The 19,257-nt window shown below is 39.6% G+C and overlaps 1 protein-coding gene across 1 annotated transcript in view; it reads right to left on the reverse strand.

Moving 5' to 3' along the window:
• Positions 1-19,257, reverse strand: part of GUCA1C (guanylate cyclase activator 1C) — a 37,828-nt gene that overhangs the window by 1,413 nt on the left and 17,158 nt on the right. Inside the window, exons 2-3 of the mRNA XM_008065390.2 lie at positions 11,098-11,247; positions 8,135-8,222 (exon numbers count right to left, since the gene is read on the reverse strand). Coding sequence (XP_008063581.1) covers positions 8,135-8,222; positions 11,098-11,247 — 238 coding nt within the window. The remainder of the gene's footprint in view (positions 1-8,134; positions 8,223-11,097; positions 11,248-19,257) is intronic.

Raw genomic sequence — 19,257 nt, forward strand, 5'->3', positions numbered from 1 at the left:
CAAACCAAAAAAAAAAAAAAAAAAAGAGAAAGAGGAAATGACTGTTCATGAGGCTATTTTCAATATTATTCTCTCTGAGGAAATAATTCCAGGGACTATCCAAAGCTCTGAAGACGCTTAAATATTTATTCATTCCACATATTATCATTAGTCATGAGTTCTCTCTTTTTCTGGTTTTTGATTCCTAATTTATCACTTTGACTATGCCACTCCATCACCTTTTACCCATGTGTACTAGCTGTCATGTTTTTCCACTTTCCTCGCCTCACAAGATGACTTTTTAACATTTTTGGGGGGTGGGAGTGGTATTACCTGTAGACAGAAATCATCTGGATTGGGATTATGGGTGTGTTCAACTTGAAGGATCAGATGAAGTTCCTGATCTCAAAGAAACTATGCCGAACAGCGTTTGTGGCTAGGTGGAAGGTCAACCAAAGACAAGTTAAATGCATTCAGGAACTAGAGAAAGCGCACCCCAGGTAGGAAGTCAGCAGAGACTAACATCAGGTGTTAGACTGCCCTACGCTTGTTAGTGAACAAAGACAAGTATCTACAACATCACAGCAGCAATTTCAATATAAAAATCATGAACTCACACCTTCATAATACCTTCCAACCGGGCTCGGTGGCTCAGCCTCTAATCCCGCGCCTTTGGAAGGCTGAGATGAGTGGATTCCCTGAGCCCGTGGGTTCGAGACCTGCCTGGGCAACATGGTGAAACCTCATCTCTAAAATAAATCAAAAATTAGCCGGGCGTGGTAGCGTGTGCCTGTAGTTCCAGCTACTTGGAAGGCTGAGGCAGAAGGATCGCGGGAGCCCAGCAGGTCAAGGCTGCGGTGGCCGGGAGCGGCCACTGCACTCCAATCTGGGCGACAGAGTGAGACTCCAACTCGAAAAAAAAAAAGATACCTTCCTTTTGGTTTCAATGCAAAATACTACAATGTATTTTTTAGAGGGGACTCTAATCTTGGATTCTTATGTTTTATTCATGCCAAGAAAGGTCTGTGGAAACCCCCAGCTAACCGCTGTCAGTAATAGAACTTCCTATGTGTCACAGGGAAGCACAACCATGTACTAAACCAAAGGGAAGCAGAGAAAACTGCAGATTAGTGGGAGTATTAAGTGTGTGGGTAGGAAAGGACACATGGGTCGGGGGAGATGGGGCAGGGGAACCTTGTGTAATCAAAGAATAGCCACCCTTTGTAATGGGAAATCACAGCTGGTGACTTCTCAGTCCCCAAAGACTTCAAGTTTCTAGGGGCTCAGCAGGACCACAAGAGAAGAGGGAGTGTCAGTTTTTACTACTTAGTTTTAAAATGTTGCCATCATTGCTGGCAATAGAAGAGGTTGCCTCTGAAGGTCCTGGGATATAGCCACCATCTCAGTTGAAAAGCAAAGCAAGACCAGGCTTGGTGGCTCAGTCTGTAATCCCAGCACTTTGGGAGGCTGAGGTGAGTGGACTGCCTGAACCCGTGGGTTTGAGACCAGCCCGGGCAAGTTGGCGATCCCTCGTCTCTACAATAAATCAAAAATTAGGTGGGCATGGTAGCGGGTGCTTGTGGTTCCAGCTACTTGGAAGTTTGAGGCGGAAGGATCACTGGAGCCCAGCAGGCCGACGCTGGGGTGTCCATGAGTGTGCCACTGCACTCCAGCCTGGGTGACAGAGTGAGACTCTGACTCAGAAAAAAAAAAGAAAAAAAGCAGGTTACTGCTGTGGAAAAGGGAAAAAAAGATGGAAGTCATCACTGTTATTTTTCTTTTCTCTTTTTCTTTTCTTTTCTTTTTTTTTTAGAGTTGAAGTTCCACTTCACTCTGTCATCCAGGTGGAGTACAGTGGCATAATAATCACAGCTTGCCACAGTCTTGATCTCCTGAGCCCAGGCGATCCTTCTGTTTCAGGCTCTGAATAGCTGGGACTACAGGTACATGCCATCAAGCCTGGCTTATTTTTTTATTTTTGTGGAGACGAGGTTTCTATGTTGCCCAGGCTGGTCTCCAACTCCTGGGCTCAAGCAATCTTCCTGCTTCGGCCTCCCGAAGTGCTGAGATTACAGACATGAGCCACCATGTCCGACCTTCGCTGCTGTTTTAATCATTTTCTTCAAAACACTCTGAACTCTTCATATCAACTTTTTCATTGTTCCTAACCATTGACCATAAAAAAGGATGTTCTGTTCCAAATTGTCACCCTCTACCTATCGTCATTTACAATGTTTACTATATCTAAAATGCTTCTTTTGAAATGCTCTCTCTGTTTTTCCCTCTTGCACTCAACATTCGTTCACTTGTTCACTAAGCATTTAGTAAACTGTGACTGCAATGACCATTTCCACTACCAACCACACAGTTACCACAACCGATGACAGTGTTGTCAATATGGTGGGTACTCAGAAAGCTTATGCTGATGAATTGGCTCCCTTTATCTGATGTTCTTTAACGCTGCTTCCTAATCCTCTTTAATTTGATTGTGAATTTGTGTCCAAACGAATTAAACGTATGGTTTCTGGGTTAACCTAGAAAGGATCGCCTGTGAAGGTCCAGGAGAATCTACCAGCAAAGAGCCGAAGCTCATGAGAGACAATTGATCTGGAGACCACAGGGCCCAGAAAGACCTAAAGTGATTACTGAGTTTTTATGATTTTGTTTTCTATTTCAATTTTCCTACAGTGTAGTTCAGAAAATGCACATGTTTTAAATGTTGAAATACACATATACACATAATTGATGTCTGCGTTGTTTAGGGTTGTTTGTGGTCGTGGTGGATGCATTTTCTACTCCTGTGGACCCTGAAGGTCAACATTACAAGTGCTCTTTTATCACTCACCAACTATTTTAGCAGTTTCACTGGTAGTACGACAGCTATCCGAGAATATTCCCTTTAGTCTTGTTTTTGCAATCTGGTTATCCTGTTGGTATTCTAAATCATGCATTTCTTCCCACTAGCATAGTTAACAGTCCTTTACGACAGAATAAACTACTCCCCTCCAGCCCCACCAAAAAAGCCAGAATTTACTGGGCATGCCTATATTAGCATTTTTGCTTTAAAGAAGTGAGCCACGTAAGGGAATTTTTTCTTCTTCGAGTTTCTTTTCATTATCACTTCATCAAAATTGTTCTGGGGCTGGAAAATCAGTGAAGACGGGGTGGGCAGGATTCAGGAGATGAGAACAACCATGCTTTCAAGGGAGGATGCTGGTGAAGATTCTGAATGACACTAGCATTGTGTTCATTAGCAAGGTGGCCCTAGAGGCACTCAGCAGTGTTTTTTCGGAGAGTTTTAGGTGTGGCAGTCTCTTCTCTTCCGTGTGGAAACTAAATTCCCTTCTTGCACTTCTCGGTTTCCCAGGCTGATTGAGGGTGGTGACCCTTGTGGCTTTTTGCAATGTTCCAGTCTGAAGCACTGGCTTTTTTTAAATTTTAAAGATGTGAGGTACAATTCAGGGTTAGGTACATAAGTGGTCATTGTAGAGGTGAAGTTTGAGCCTCCCTTTAGTCCCTACTCCGCCTGGTTTGAGATCGGGTACCCTTATTGACATTATGTGCCACCTCCCCCACCCCCTTGCAGTGTTCCCCTACTGCCAATCACTTTCTTATAGTGTTATAATAAATGTTCAGGGCCTGCTTATGAGTGAGTACATGTGGTCTTTTACCTACATTATCTGCTCAATGATCACCCTCTTGCATTTCCTCTTTGGCGTATTTTTACTTTCATGGCTTCTCATTATGAGCCACTGACGCCTCCCTTAACCCTGGGTTACTTGGCTCTATGCTAACCTTGCTCAGGCACTTCCTGCACTTGATGTTGTGAACATCTAAAAACCTCCCTAAATCATAACAAGATGGACTCCTGATCAGAGCACGAGAGAATGCAGATTGCTATTCTTCTGCTGATAAAGCCTACAGAATTACATGCTTAGTCATTTATCCTCACTGGCCCCCTCTGTTTTTATTCCTCAAGAATATCACATTGTTTAGTTTCAACTTTCTGCCTTTGCCATTCTTTTCAAGCTCTCCTTCCTGATGTTTTGTTCACAACATAAAAATCAAACTCATAAAAATTAAACAAACTTGTTACATCACAAAAATAATATATGCTCATGGTTAAAACAAAATTTCAAACACACAGGCTTTGGTTTAACAAAGAGAGAATGCCCCTTGAACCTCTCTCTGGACCCCGGTCCCCTACCTCCCATAGCTAATTAACTCCTGCTAACCAATCCAGGTTTATATCTTGTGAAGTTTGGAATGCATATACATATACATGTGTTAACATCCAAAATATTTTAGATGTCTTTCTTCCTACAGATAGCATTGCACATTGTGCCTGTTTCTTCTTTATTCCTCCCTTTATTTTTCATCTTATCACTCATTCATTGCACAATTATTTTTAGTGAACCTACTATGTGCCAGCACAGGGAATACCAAAGTACACAAAACAGAAAGCTATACATTCTTGCCTTCCCAGAATGTATAGCTTTTCATCTTTATTTATAATTCTAGCATTAATCTTATACCTCTCTTTTGCTTAATCTTCCAACACTGACTTGCTGTCATAATAATTATGTATAGAATATTTCATAAATGTTGTGTTTTTTTCTGCCATAATAGATGTGATATTGGTCATAGTTTTGCAAACAATTTATAATCAAATTGAGATTTTCATGCCTAGAGTCTTTTTTTATTTTTTTGAGTTTGGAGTCTCACTTTGTCGCCCACGCTGGAGTGCAGTGGCACACTCATGGTCACCCCAGTGTCAACCTGCTGGGCTCTGGGGATCCTTCTGCCTCAGCCTTCCAAGTAGCCAGAACTACAGGTGTGCACTACCACACCTGGCTAATTTTAGAGTCCTTTTAGTTGTATCTTTGTGTGCTGCGATCATCTTTTTTATTTCAATATTCCTTCGAGTATTGGATATCAATGATGTGCTTGCTTTTTACTTTGAGAAATCAGAAGCATATATGTTGGTATACAGTCATTAGCATCTGGTATTTAATTAATTGAGAATCTCTATTTCCACCAACACTGATCTTGCTAGCAACGATAATAAACAATAAAAAATAATATTTGAGGTATGCATACTTAGGCTTGTACGAATGTGAATAGACATTTCTCTGTGTGATGCTACCTCTCCCTTTATGTATGAATGAAGCACTTTATTCTCCTTTGTCAAACATTGGCCAAATCCTTTTGCACTTCTGCAAATATCAATCTTTCTTATCTTTATTACTTTCTCTTCCTTGTATTCTGTTGCACTGGCATGTCTCTGTCCAACACACGTATTTAAGTATCTTTTTCTTGATGCATTGAATGACGCAGCTGTCTCTTGATGAAAGAATGTAACAGCCTTCAATAATTTTTATATAAAAGCAGATTCTATCAAGTTTAGCTCTGTATATACATTTGCTAAGAAAAAGTGATTCATTGTTACTCCTAATGAATTTGGGATGTAATTTTTTTTATCACAGGAAACAATTAGTGTTTTATGAACCGCCCTAGAAACCATAATGCAACCCCTCTTTTCTTTTGTTGACATATTCTTTTAGGTTAAAGAGCTCACTGCCTTAACTCCAGGTAGCCTCAGCTGTTTATTGCCTGAGCACAACTTCTCTCTTCTGAGTTCATGTCTCTTTTCAACCCAGCCACTTTTATTTCAGGTTCCCTTCTAATCATATTCTCACTTTGTTGATTCTTTATTCTTTATATTTGCCTTTGTGGAATCTCCTTCCATAGGAAACAAAAAAATCCTATATCATTGTCTTGTTTACTAGAGCACATTATCTATGTGCTCAAACTGATAGAAACTTAGTTTTTCCCTCAGGATACCAAAATCTTCATACTTCTCCAAAGAAGTTCACCTCCCTGTTCTCCCACTTCCAGCACTAGAAGCAGTGTCCATGGATAGTGTCAACTATTCTTCACATGAGGTTTTGAATGTCACCGAAGAGACTGCAGAGTCTGGAATCTTCATGCTGTCCCATTCTTGTGGAATACCCATTTTTACATCAAGGCTTTTGCCACAACTGAAATGGTTTATCCTCTTTACTCCAATCCCTTTCATCCTTCAGCACCTCTAAGATTAAAAATAAAATTAAAACAGAACAAAACCTACACCCTTCTCCTGTTTGACAACCACCATTTTCAGTTGCATATTTCAAGCAAGGTCTTCATTGGCTTTGTCAGACACGCCACTCTCCATTTCTCTGGTCCTTTTCTAACTTCACTTAGTCTTCTTTTCTGCTCTGGGGAGTCTGACTCTGTTCCTTGCAATCTTTCGCAGGGACTGGCTTATTTCATTCTTTGATCTCAGTGTCATAGTAAGTGACTTGAAATTCAGGAGAGGCAGATCTCGGGTGGAGTCCTTAAGTAGAGAAAGAGTGATACTATTGATATACCTCCAAATTTATTTCTTGAGCATTCTACTCTTGTCCAGTTGTTTAGCTCCTTAACAACAGTGGCTGCATTTGAACTTCCTCCCATCGTCCTCACCATCCCATCCTGTCACACTGAGCTGTCACACTTGACTAATGCAAACTACCGGCCTCCACATGGCAAAATGTGTCTCTACTGCCCTCTCGTGTCCACTGGAAGAAGTGCCACATGGCGGGCAGGTGCTTCGGAAGGAGTTTCTTTGGGTTGGTGACAATCATGACTGGAACTCAGGGCCTCTTATCCATTTTTTTAAAACTCTTACTTATATCGTATTTTTTTTATCATGCCGTATTTTCTGTCTTTCAAGGATCATTCCTAGATATTCTGCCTCGATTTCAAGCCAGTATGCTCAACTACCCTTTTGCACTCCCTTCTCTTGGGACATCTGTGCCTTCTCTCTTCACTCCTGCCTCTGAAGAAGAAATACACCTTCCTTGGGCTAAAAAGAAACCCCGATTGCAGGGTGAGAAAATCAGGTGGAGAAATGAGCAGAAAGAGCAGAAATGTGGCCAGACATTTTAGAGAAATTAGAAATGGAGGCAAGTGTGAATGACACTCCAGAACTGGGCAGTCAAAGGGAAGGACAAAGTTAGATAGTAGAAGAGGGTGGCATCCTTGAAGGAAGATTTTCTACAGTAAGGAAAACTTGAGTTTATCTGTAAGTTCATGGGAAACCTCCAGAAGAGAGGAAATGGTAAACAGAGTATGTCCTAGGGCAGACAGCAGGAGGGCCTTCATCCTAGTTCTCCCAATTTCCTTCCTGCCTCCTCTTTACTTTTGTGTATATACCACAACGTGTCAAGCACCACACATTGAAAATAAACATGGTTGATAAACATTTACTCATCTGAATTGTGCTGACTGAAAACATTGGGTTGGTTAAGTTAAGAAGTCCAAGTCACGACTACGGTTCCCTTGAAAGGTTTCTGCTTTTGCCTAAGTGATGTTCTCTGTCTCCTACTTTGTAAGAAAAGTAAGCCAGTTATTAAAAAGTAACACAAACTAACTAAAATAGATGTTGGTGAGCACGCAAAGAAAAGGGAACACTTATATACTGTTTGTGGGAATATGAATTAGTACAACCGCAATGGGAAACAGTATGGATATTTCTCAAAGAACTAAAAATAGAAACTACATTCGATCGAACAATCATACTACTGAATATATACCCAAAATAAAAAAAATTATCAAAAAGATACCTTCACCCCAGTGTTTATCATAACACTATTCACGATGGCAAAGGGATAGGGTAAACCTAGGTGTCTATCAAAGGAGGATTGGAAAAAGAAAATGTGGTACTTGTACACCATAGAATATTAGTCATGAAAAAATGAAATCATGTCTTTTGCAGCAACATGGATGGAACAGAAGGCCATTATCCTAAGTGAAATAACTCAGAAACAGAAAGTCAAATACTGAATGCTCTCATTTATAGATAGGAGCTAGACAATAGGTATAAATGGACATACCGAGTGGAATAACAGACACTGGAGACTACAAAATGTGAGAGGTGAGGTGAGGGTTGAAAACTAAACTGTTGGATATAGTGTCCACTATACAGGTGATAGATATACTAAAAGCCCAAGACTTCACTACACAACATATGCATGTAAGAAATGTGCACTTGTATACTCTGAATCTATAAAAAAATGAACTTTTTTAAAAAAAGAAAGAAAAGTGAGCCAGAAGAGATAAGCTCCCTTACCATCATTGTTTATATCGATCTTATGAAACACCAAGTTGGTGAATTCTTCAGGACTCAAGGTTTGCTGGCCGTTGAGGGCTTGCACAGCCTGCAGAGAGATATTTAATGAGAGAGGTCATTTTAGCTGGATGCAAATCGATTTTGTAATGTTTCTGCTCCAATGTGACCAAATTGAGGGTTGTGCTAAGGTCAGTTTTGCTACCCAACCTCTTCTGATTGCTAAAATAAAGAAAGAGAAACCATGGAATGTCAGTTCTGGGTAATGAGGGCTTGGAGGGTAAATTAACTGAATAAAGCCTGAAGTTTTATTTTATATAGCATAAAGAGACCCATTCAACCTATGGGGTAGCAAAAGATGCAGACAGACCATTGGAGAAAATATTGCAGTGGTGATGGTCAGGACAATTCTGGATTCAGAAAACAGGCATTGTTCTCACTTTCAGACAAATTCGTTTGGATCTTTTGGATGGACACAAAAGGATGACCAGAACCCTGTGAGTCTCAAATTTCCTCTCTGACTTCTGTGACTGGCACCACAGGTTCTTTGTATTCCTTTGTAGAACGATCAACTGGGAAGACAGCTAGATGTGCCTTCGAAGGAAGCTGAATTCCTCTCACATTCTGCCGGTGCCTTTTCATCATAACAGTTGTCAGGAGTTCCAGGGCAAATGACATTTCTAGCCTTCCTAGAAGGAAGATTTAGCCAAGTCCCCCCTCCAGGTGATTAAATTGAACGACCCGAATTTGACCTAGAAATTCATAATAAAATGAAAGGGAATTAGTCATCCGGGAATTCGAACATAACTATCTTGATTGAGCATGAAGGGATCTTTAGAAAAATCGCTGGCGACATATTTCAGTTAGAGGCACAATCTTAACTACGACTCTCTCTTGAGGCTCCCCTGGCATCACTATGCTTGAATCCAGGATTCATCCACATAAACGATGGGAAAGCATCACCCTTGGCCTTTGCATGTCCAGGTCTTACAGATCTCACAGTTAAATCCAGGACAGTACTTGGGAGTAACCGTGACGTACACAGAGCATTTGCGTGAGATGAAAATTTGCAGGGTTCCTCGGTATTCGGTCAGAGGCTCCAGAAACCTGGAACGTGTGGCCAGGTATCCAGCATTCTCACATTTTGAAGTGATATTAGACCACTCTAAAGCTTCCTTGTGAAATCTTGATTCGTTCATCACCCATCTTCAGGTTATATAAGTGAAAGTGAAATGCTGATTGCAAGGTGGCTGAGTCTGAGGGGATCTTTGGAGGGAGTCGTCAGTTTGCCGTTTTTCTTCTAGGAGAAATAGAATGGAGGATGGCCACAAAGGCTTTCTTTTTTTTTTTTTTACTTCTTTCTTTCCTCATGTATAATATCCACTCTTTCTCCCCTATTTTGCTAATCAGCAGTCTCTGAGCACTGAGTCTTTGAGTCTCTCTGTGCGAGTGCAGGAGTGGTCGGAGACAAAGGGGAGCAGAAGAGTTCTCACTTCAGGTCCTGTACTGGTTAGCTAGTTTCAGTGCTCTCTGGACTGGGAGGTGTTTATAGACTACTCTTTCTCTCAGAGAACCCCCTGCCTTTCTCTCTCATTTCTGAGATTCTCTCTCCTGCAATTCTCTGGACATGAACCAAGCATCTTGATTCTAGCGAGTCCCTTTCCAAGTCAGAGTTTCTCAAAATCTGCAAATTGACAATTTTGGATTAGGTGATTCTCTCTTGTTTGGTGCTGTCCTGTACATTGTTGAATGCCTAGTAGCATTCTGGTCTCTAACCAGTAGACAGCAATAGCACTATTCGGACCCGTGCTCCCCAGGTAATCGAGATGTCTCTAGACAGTATGCAGATTCTCCAGGTTGAAAACTATTGGTCTAGATCTACTTTCCTTCTCCTGACTCTCCCTCACCCTGTCAGATGGCTCTAAGGCAGCTCTGCATCAGCGTCCTTTCAAGGTGGCCCATACCCAATTCATGGCAAACACCCTGGCATCCTTTGTCCCAATGACTTCTAGGAATGCAGATACTTTCTGAACTGCATCCCTCTACTTTGCTGCCATGGTTGGCTTCTGTAGACTTCTCTCCCATGACTCAAACACTCAGATGTGCTCCCTAGACTGCCGGGTACAGTCACATCTCAATGGTTTCTTTAAATCCCCGTGTTATCGACTTCGAGGGTCCTAGGCAATAAATTCCCTCAGAAATCCTTCTCAAAAACCTTTCTCTTGACTATTTTATACACTTGAGGTAAGATTAAGATGTTACTACCTTCTTGGTAAATTCTGCCTATACTCTAAAGCTTCCTTCTGATCTCTCATGCTTGGCCTGAATTCTGTTTTAACATCCTTATTGTGTGTAGAGAAAACTCAGATTTTACAGTATGCATTAATCTTGACCTTGCTGATTTTTTCTCCTGTTTATTGTGTATGTCTACAGGACACTAAATTTTAAATAAATACATGTTCCTTTGTCCATTGTATTAATTTATGTAAACATTTTCCTCTTTTCGTTTTTTTTTTTCCTATCTTAAGAGATACTGTGATGTATATCACAGGACTTTTGTCCTTAAGGATTGCTTTTCCTCTCCCAAAGTAAGTAATGCTGATTCTAAAATGCAGAAATTCCTAAAATGCAGAGCAGGCCAGGCACAGTGGTTTATGACAATAATCTCAGCAATTTGGGAGGAAAAAAAAGATAAGTTGTTTTAGAATATCATATTTATTTCATTTTTCATCCCAATGCTTTGCAAAATTTGTGAACATCAGGGTGGATTGCAGCAGGAAGAAACTGCCTATTTGCAGTTGCATATTCAGTAGCCAGTAGGATAAAGTAAAACTTACACCACAACAGCAATTCGAAATGTATATTCCAAGAATAGCCAGCCACATAAAGAGCTGTCACCTATGTCATAGAAGGAACTGGATTAACTATATAGTTGCCAGAAAAGGAAACTTTACTGCATCACTTACCATGAACATGTCTAGGAGCTCATTTTTGTCAATAGAACCATTTCCATCAGTATCGTACAGCTTAAAATACCATTTTAATTTTTGCTCCAGTTTCTCTCGCACGATTAGATTTACAGCAGCAATAAACTCTAAGAAGTCAATAAATCCATCCTATAAAAAGCAATGTGGAAAGGGAAATAAATATTTAAGAAGAATAATTGGGTTTTTTGTTTGAGAAGTCAGCATCCGAGTGCAGGACCTCTAGTACAATTTAATACAATCCACAAGATATAAGTTTCCCCTAGTGTTTCATTTTTTTTAAATGCATAAGCAATATTTATAGAAACAAGAAACTTTAATTTTATAACTAAGTACCTTTATGAAATACGCATTGTTTTTAGAGCAGTTTTAGGCTCACAGCAAAATCGAATGGAAGATACAGAGATTTTCGGTATCCCCCTAAGCCCACACATGCACCACCTCTCCCATTATCAACGTCCCCTACCCGAGTGGTACATTTATTACAACTGATGAGACTGCATTGACACATCATCATCACTCAAAGTCCATGGTTTACATAGTGTTCACTCTTGGTGTTGTACGTTCTATGAGTTTGGACAAATGTATAATGACATGTACCCACCATTACAGTATCATATAGAGTAGTTTCACTCTCCTGAAATGCCTGTTTCTCTGCGTAGTCTTTCCTAACTTCTGGCACCCATTGATCATTTTACTGTCTCCATAGTTTTACCTTTTCCAGAAGGTCACATGGTTGGAAACATACAGTATGTAGCCTTTTCAGACTGGCTTCTTTCACTTCATGATATGCATCCAAATTTTCTCCTGTCTTTCCATGGCTTGATAGCTCCTTTCTTTTCAGTACTGAATGATATTTCATTATCTGGATATACCTCAACTTATCCATTTGCCTACTGAAGGATATTTAGGTTACTTCCAGATTTTGGCAACTATGAATAAAATTGCTATAAATACCCATGCACAGATTTTTGGGTAGACATAAATTATCGACTTCTTTGGGTAAATGTCAAGGTATTTGGATGATATGGTAAGAGTATGTATATTTTTTATGAAACCACCAAACTGTCTTTCACATTCCTATCAGCAATGAATGAGAGTTTCTATTGCTCCACACCCTCACCAACATTTGATGTTTTTAGTGTTTTGAATTTTGGCCATTTTAATAGGTGTGTAGTGAGATCTCCTCATTTTAATTGGCAGTTCCCTAATGACTGATGTTGAACATCTTTTCATATGCTTATTTGACATCTGAATATCTTTGGTGAGCTATTTGACCCATTCCTTAATCAGTTTGTTTGTTCTCTTATTGTTGGGTTTTAAGAGTTCTTTGTGTATTTTGTATAATAGTCTTTTACCAACTATGTCTTTTACAAATATTTTTCCACTCTGTGGTTTGTTTTTTTCATTCTCTTAGTAGTGTCTTTTGCAGAGCAGATTTTTTTTTTTTTTTTTTTGAGTTGGAGTCTCACTCTGTTGCCCAGGTTGGAGAGCAGTGGCACGCTCACGGCCACCCCAGCATCGACCTGTGGGGCTCAGGTGATCCTTCCGCCTCATCCTTCCAAGTAGCTAGAACTATAGGTGTGTGCTACCATGCCCAGCTAATATTTTCATTTATTGTAGAGAAGAGGTCTCACTAAGTTGCCCAGGCTGGTCTCAAATCCCTGCTGGGTTCAGGCAATCCTCTCACCTTGGCCTCCCAAAGTGTTGGGATTACAGATTGAACTCCCAGACCTGGCCCAGAATTTTTTAATTTTAATAAACTCCAGCTTATTAATTTTTTCATAGATTATGCCTTTGGTGTAGTATTTAAAAAGTTAACTCTAAAACCAAGGTCATCTTGATTTTCTCTTATGTTATCTTTTAGGAGTTTTCTAGTTTTGCATTTTATATTTAGGTCTGTAATTCATTTTGAGTTACTTTTTGTCATGTGTATAAAGTCTTTGTAGTAGATTTATTTTTATTTTTATTTTTGCATGTGGAAGTCTAGTTGTGCCAGCACCATTTGTTAAAAAGATGATTTTTTCTCCATTGTATTGCTTTTGTTCTTTTGTCAAAGTTTAGCAGACTAGATGTATGTGGGTCTCTTTCTGGGCTCTCTATTCCTTTATATTGATCTATTTGTCTATTCTTTTAGCACTACCACATTATCTTGATTACTACAGCTTTATAGTAAGTCTTGAAATCAGGTAGTCTCAGTCCTCCAGTTTTGTTCTTCTCTCCCTATAAATTTCAGAATCAGTTTGTCAATACCTACAAAATAACTTGCTAGGGTTTTAATTTGAATTCCGTTAAACATACCTACAAATAAAGTTGGAAAGCATTGACACCTTGACGATATTGAATCTTCCTATCCAGAACATAGAATATCTCTGCATTTATTTAGTTCTTTGATTTGTTTCAACAGAGTTTTGTAGTTGTCCTCATATATGTCTTGTACATATTTTGTTAGATTTATACCTAATAATTTCATTTTGGGGTGGTAATGTAAATGGTAATATGTTCACTTCAAATTCCACTTGTTCATTGCTGGTTTATTGGAAAGTGATTGATTTTTATATATTAACTTTTTATCCTAAAACCTTGATATAATTGCTTATTGGTTCAAGGAGGTTGATTTGTCAAATTTTTTTGGATTTTTTTTCATAAACACTCATGTCATTTGCAAACAAAGACAGTGTTATTTTCTCCTTCCCAATTGATATACATTTTATGTTCTTTTCTTGTGTTATTGCATTAGCTAGAACTTCCAGTATGATGTTGAAAAGCAGTAGTGAGAAGGGACATCCTTGCCTTATTTTCTGATCTTAATGGGAAAGCTCCTAGTTACTCACCATAAAGTACGATGCTGAAGTTTGTGTAGCTATTCTTTATCAAGTTGAAATTAAATACTTTTTTCGACAAAATGTTTACTTCTGATGTAATCTAAAATGCAATCTAAAGAAGCAATCTAAAATGCCACAACAGAAAGTTGAATCCTCACCACTGAGCCCTGACAATGGTTTTCTTCTTCTGAATATCTTTAGAGTTTGTTCTCTTCTGAGGGAGATGATTGGGTACCAATTTTTAACAGAAGAAAACCATATAAGGTAGATAAAATCTGTATTCCTTTCTGTAGAAACTGGTTGTTATCATTACACTGCTAAATCCCAGTTTAGCATAATTCCATTAATGGCATCATTTTAAGTATAAATCAAAATTAATGAGGCTCCTTTTTAATAAAGATTTTGTTCTACTAGTTAACCTTGGAAAAGACTAATTCAGGACCTCAAGATTAGGTAGTTTACCTTATTCTGTTTGAAACTGGGGCAAGTTTAGGTAGTTTACCTTATTCTGTTTGAAATTGATATAACATTTTCAGTTGAGACAGAAACAGTCTGTGTCACTCTTAACAATCAAACACTTCAAACCTGGCAGACCCAAATGTTTAACTGTCTTAAGAAAAGTGGTCAGCTCTAGGGAGACAAGTGACCCACTCTTTTTATTTCCCATGTCAGTTCTGATGCTGATGGTAGCACATCCAGCCCAAGAAAACTGGAGGCTACATTCTTTTTTGATTACTTGTGATGTCAAGGCCTATTTACAAAACCAGGATGTGACATAATGTAACCCCCTCCCTTCCAGAAATAAAGGGCTTTAGACTTGCCAGCCTGTAAAGTGATAAGTATTTGCTTTGAGTCTCAAGGTTTTGTGAATAATTTCACCAAGTCTATAAGAAAAGCAGCTGAGCTGGGCTTGGTGGCTCAGCCTGTAATCCCACGCCTTTGGGAGACTGAGATGAGTGGATTGCCTGAGCCCATGGGTTCGAGACCCGCCTGGGCAACTTGGCAAGACCTCATCTCTACAATAAATCAAAAATGAGCCGGGCATGGTGGCGCGCGCCTGTAGTTTCAGCTACTTGGAAGGCTGAGGCGGAAGAATCGCCAGAGCCCAGCAGGTCGAGGTTGCGGTGGCCGGGAGTGGTCACTGCACTCCAGTCTGGGCGATAGAGTGAGACTCCAACTCAAAAAAAAAAAAAAAAAAGAAGAAGAAAAGCAGCTGAAAAATCACCAACAGTTCTAGAGTGGGAAGCAAAGCCTGTTTGGTTGGCTAATGACTTTAAAATATATATATATTTATATTTATATAAATCACAATATCTCAGATGTTGGAAAGCAGTGTGCTAATCACTACACTATGGTCTTCTAAACTTATTACATCTTTTATTTTCTACACTGTAGATATTTTACTTTTATAATCAGAAAATAATAAGACATTTACAAATCATTTACTCCATTTGGTATTAGATTTTTATGTTTTATAATGTAGGCATCTTTACCCCATCAGTAACTTAAATATTTCTCATAAGAAATAAGATTTCTGCTAACAGATGGAAGTCTAGTTGAATAGGTCTTCTAAAAGAAATGCGTTCAAATATACAAAACCTAACTGGTTTTACTTTTCCTCCATCTGCCCTTACTACTGTTCACCTTATTAATCCCTAGCAGAGCTATGAATGATAAGGGAAATTTGTTATTACAGAGTTGAAATTTATCTAAGATGACATCAAGATATCGTATCTCTAGATTTGGTAGGACATGACCATTATTTTTCAGAAACAGGACTGGAAATGTGGAGGATATAAGCTAAGTGGACAGTATCCAATCAAAGGTACATCTACTGCCAGGTCTTTCTCCTGGGTCTTTAGGGTTGACCAGTCAATATCACAGTCTCCTGGGCAGTTATTTGAGGGTTTACCAAAGGGTCACAAAAGCCTCCCTACAAAGCTGGCTTGTTATTGAGATGATCCCCCAAAGTTTCCAGAAAAACCTTTTATTTGATGATGGTTTGTTTCATTTCACAAGTTCCACCTCAGTGATCACATTTTTCATTGTCACCTGCATGATGAATGCAAAAGACTAAATTGAGCTATGTTGCCTTCAGAACATTTGGTATTTTACTTTTAGGCATACTGCACGGTGGTCGTAATGCTTTGTAATCCAGGTTCTAAGAGCTCTGGGCAAGCCCCACCAGGAGAGGAACATAAGTATTTTCACTGCATGACTTTTAAATAGACAACCAGGTTAATCAAGTGCATCCTCTTTCAGAAACTTCTGCAAGCAAAACATTTCCTGTTTTCACTTCAGCATTGTTATGCAGTTGAGCAAATTAATCCTTACAGGCCTTATACATCAACTCATCTCTCCTATTGTCTTTCTGTTAAGATTTTGTAGAAATTTGCATTGGTGAGATGACTCTGGTAAATATGACTTAGTTTGTGTTAGCGTTGGAGAGGGTTTTAGGTAAATGCTTATTATGAAAGTCAGAAGAAAAAAATCAATTATTGTCTTCAGTTAATCTATAGATTTCAAGGGCAGGAGAGGCGGATAATGACCACTGAGAAGGTGAGTATCTCCTGCAAATGTGACTAGGAAGAATGCAATAGACAAGGTCCAGCAGCTTTCTTTGGGATGATCCAAGGGAACACGCTTAAAATTCTGTTTCTACAGTTGAAACTCAGAAGCCTTGTGACACAGAACTGTTTGGAGGTGCCTGACTCATTGGCCTGAGCCCGAGTGGGGTTCATTAGTTCCCTGCATCAGTATCATACGGGGGATAATGAAATACGCACATTGCTGGACCCCCATCTTTCAAAACAGCATCAGAGCTTCTTGGGATACGGTCCAAGCTTTGCATTTTTAAGTGCTCCCTTGATGAGTCTTGGTAGCCTAAGATTTGGCAACCACAGACCTAAGCTGTTTTTCTTATCCATGTCTCTCTTTCTAGGCAATTTTATCATCTAGCCATCGTGCCACGTGGCTATTGTAATTGTAACTTATTCCCATGTAAATTTATGTAACCTTATGAAAACTAATTAGAAAAATTATGACCCATAAGGCTCAGTTTCAGAATGACACAATCATAAGAACAAAGTCTAGCAGTAGAAATTCAGTTTCAAAATAATGGAAGGTTTCTACTTGCATTTCTGGAACAAGCATGAGTTGTAAGAAATTGTGTGATTTTCTTCACAATACCCCTTCCTCTCTCATCTGCTTCCACCATATACCCTGCTACTCAATTTTCGGAAGCCTCCATTGCCTCACTTTCACCGCCAGCTCTAGCCTGAGAACATTCCATCCTTATACCCCATCAATTTTTTCTATAATTCTACATCACAAAATCCTAAAGAATTAATTTGGTAACAACAGAATTCCCCTTTGAAAATGAGGGAGGGGAAGAAATTAAAAGTCAGAACCCATTCTAGTGAGCCTCTGGAAAGGAGAATTTGGGAGCAAATAAATATTAAAAATAGCTTTAATCCCAACACATTTATGACTTTACACATATCATGTTCTGGAGTTAATTGCAAGGAAGGGTTTGATGGGGAGTAAAGGATATGGAAGCTTAACAGCTTCCTGGGTCCCTAAGGCATTTTGGCTTAATTACTATATTATGAATTGGGGAAACCCCTGCGGGTCTCCTCCCACTGTGGGAGCGTCTCTGTCCTCTCAATAAATCCTGCTTTCTCACTTAAAAAAAAAAAAATATATATATATATATATATTATGAATCATTTTGTGTAATAGATGGGGAAGGGGAAGAGAGAACAAATAGATGGAAACTTTAAGTTTTCTCATGGTCTGTAAAGTGGATGGAAAAATAAACACTATTTACATCTATAAAGAAAGTACACAAAGATGGAAGATTATATGGTTAATTTTTTTCTTTTCTACCATCAAGTAGATGATACTTTAGAAGTCTGATACAATCAAAAATAAGGGAAACAAGATTCTGCAGTGCTTCTGTCCAACAGAAAATCCAGACGTGGAATACATGATCTCCAGACAATGACCTGCCAAAAATCACACAGCCACTTTCAGGTATGATCAACTCAAAGGCAGGTAGAACGTTAAATTACAAGTCTTATGTAAAATATATGCATATGAAAATCATTGTTATTACATATTGCTGAGTATAAGAGCTACTTTTTCTTTTTTTTTTAGAGAAAAAAGCCTACGTACCAGGCACTATGCTAGTCACTTTCAAAGCATTATCTCTAACGGCAGTCTTGCAAGTCATCTTATTATTCTTATTTTACAGAATAAATCCGACTTGCCTTAGAAGGTTAATAAACAAGTTGAAGTCACAAAAATGAGGATTTATACCCAATCAACCTTAGTGTAAGGCCCTTGTTCTTTGTACCACCCAACGTTGTCTTCAGCACTCATCACAACTGAATTCTTCTAGAAGAGGAGCCACATTGAATAGATGTTGTTCTGGATTCCTGTGTGTGAGCCATTTGGTAGCTGGCAGAACTGTAGAAAGTAAGGAACTTGGAGATGCTGGTAGATGAAGATGCTGCGCTTGCTCAAGGCAAATCTGGCCTGCGTGCAGTAAGCCGCTTAGCCTCCAAGGGTTCTTGGGGGCCATGACTTCTGGGGCTGTCTTATACCCTGCCCCCAGTGCCATCTGGCTCAACAGGAGGAGTGGGGTTCGTTCTCCTCTTTCCTCTCCTGCTTCCTAGTGTCATTCGTGAACATTTCTTCTGTTCATTTTGGAATCTTAAATCCCCCTTTCCACTCTCTCTCTCTGCCCATGGGTGTAGGCTCCAGCACCCCAGAGATGACAGTTTCCCCCAATCTAGTGTCCCTGGGCAATGTTCCCAGCTTCCCTTCCAAGGCCTGATGTGCTCATGCTGGTCCTGCCTCAGCTGATCCTGTTCTCAGTTTGCATCCTTGCTCTTGGCAAGGATTCTACAGTCAGCTTCTGCAGTTCTTGCTTTGACTCAGCGTCCCACCACCCCCTTCCCCATCTTGCCGGCTAGGTTGCTTCACACCTGTATTACAGGCCTGACTGATCCCTCTACTCTCCCCACCCTGTGCAATCCCTGGGAGAAAACTCACTGCAGATATCATCGCATATATCCAATATGGTCCCACCATCACTCCCTCTCTGTGTGCCTGAATGACCCCAGGAACAGATACAAAAACTGTTATCTTACTATATTTCAGATACTTAAGATATCTGTCCCCAGGATGGAGCCATGAATTTATAAACTGAGCAATGTCATTAAGGGAACGCAGCTTCATTTCACTCATTATCTTAGAATTTTGGTTCTGGAGACAGTCCTTTATTTTCAGATAGGAAACAGATTGGACTAGT

This window comes from Carlito syrichta, unplaced genomic scaffold (assembly GCF_000164805.1).
Source record: "Carlito syrichta isolate Samal-C Ts95f unplaced genomic scaffold, Tarsius_syrichta-2.0.1 Scaffold308266, whole genome shotgun sequence".
In the NCBI taxonomy this organism is placed as follows: domain Eukaryota; kingdom Metazoa; phylum Chordata; class Mammalia; order Primates; family Tarsiidae; genus Carlito; species Carlito syrichta.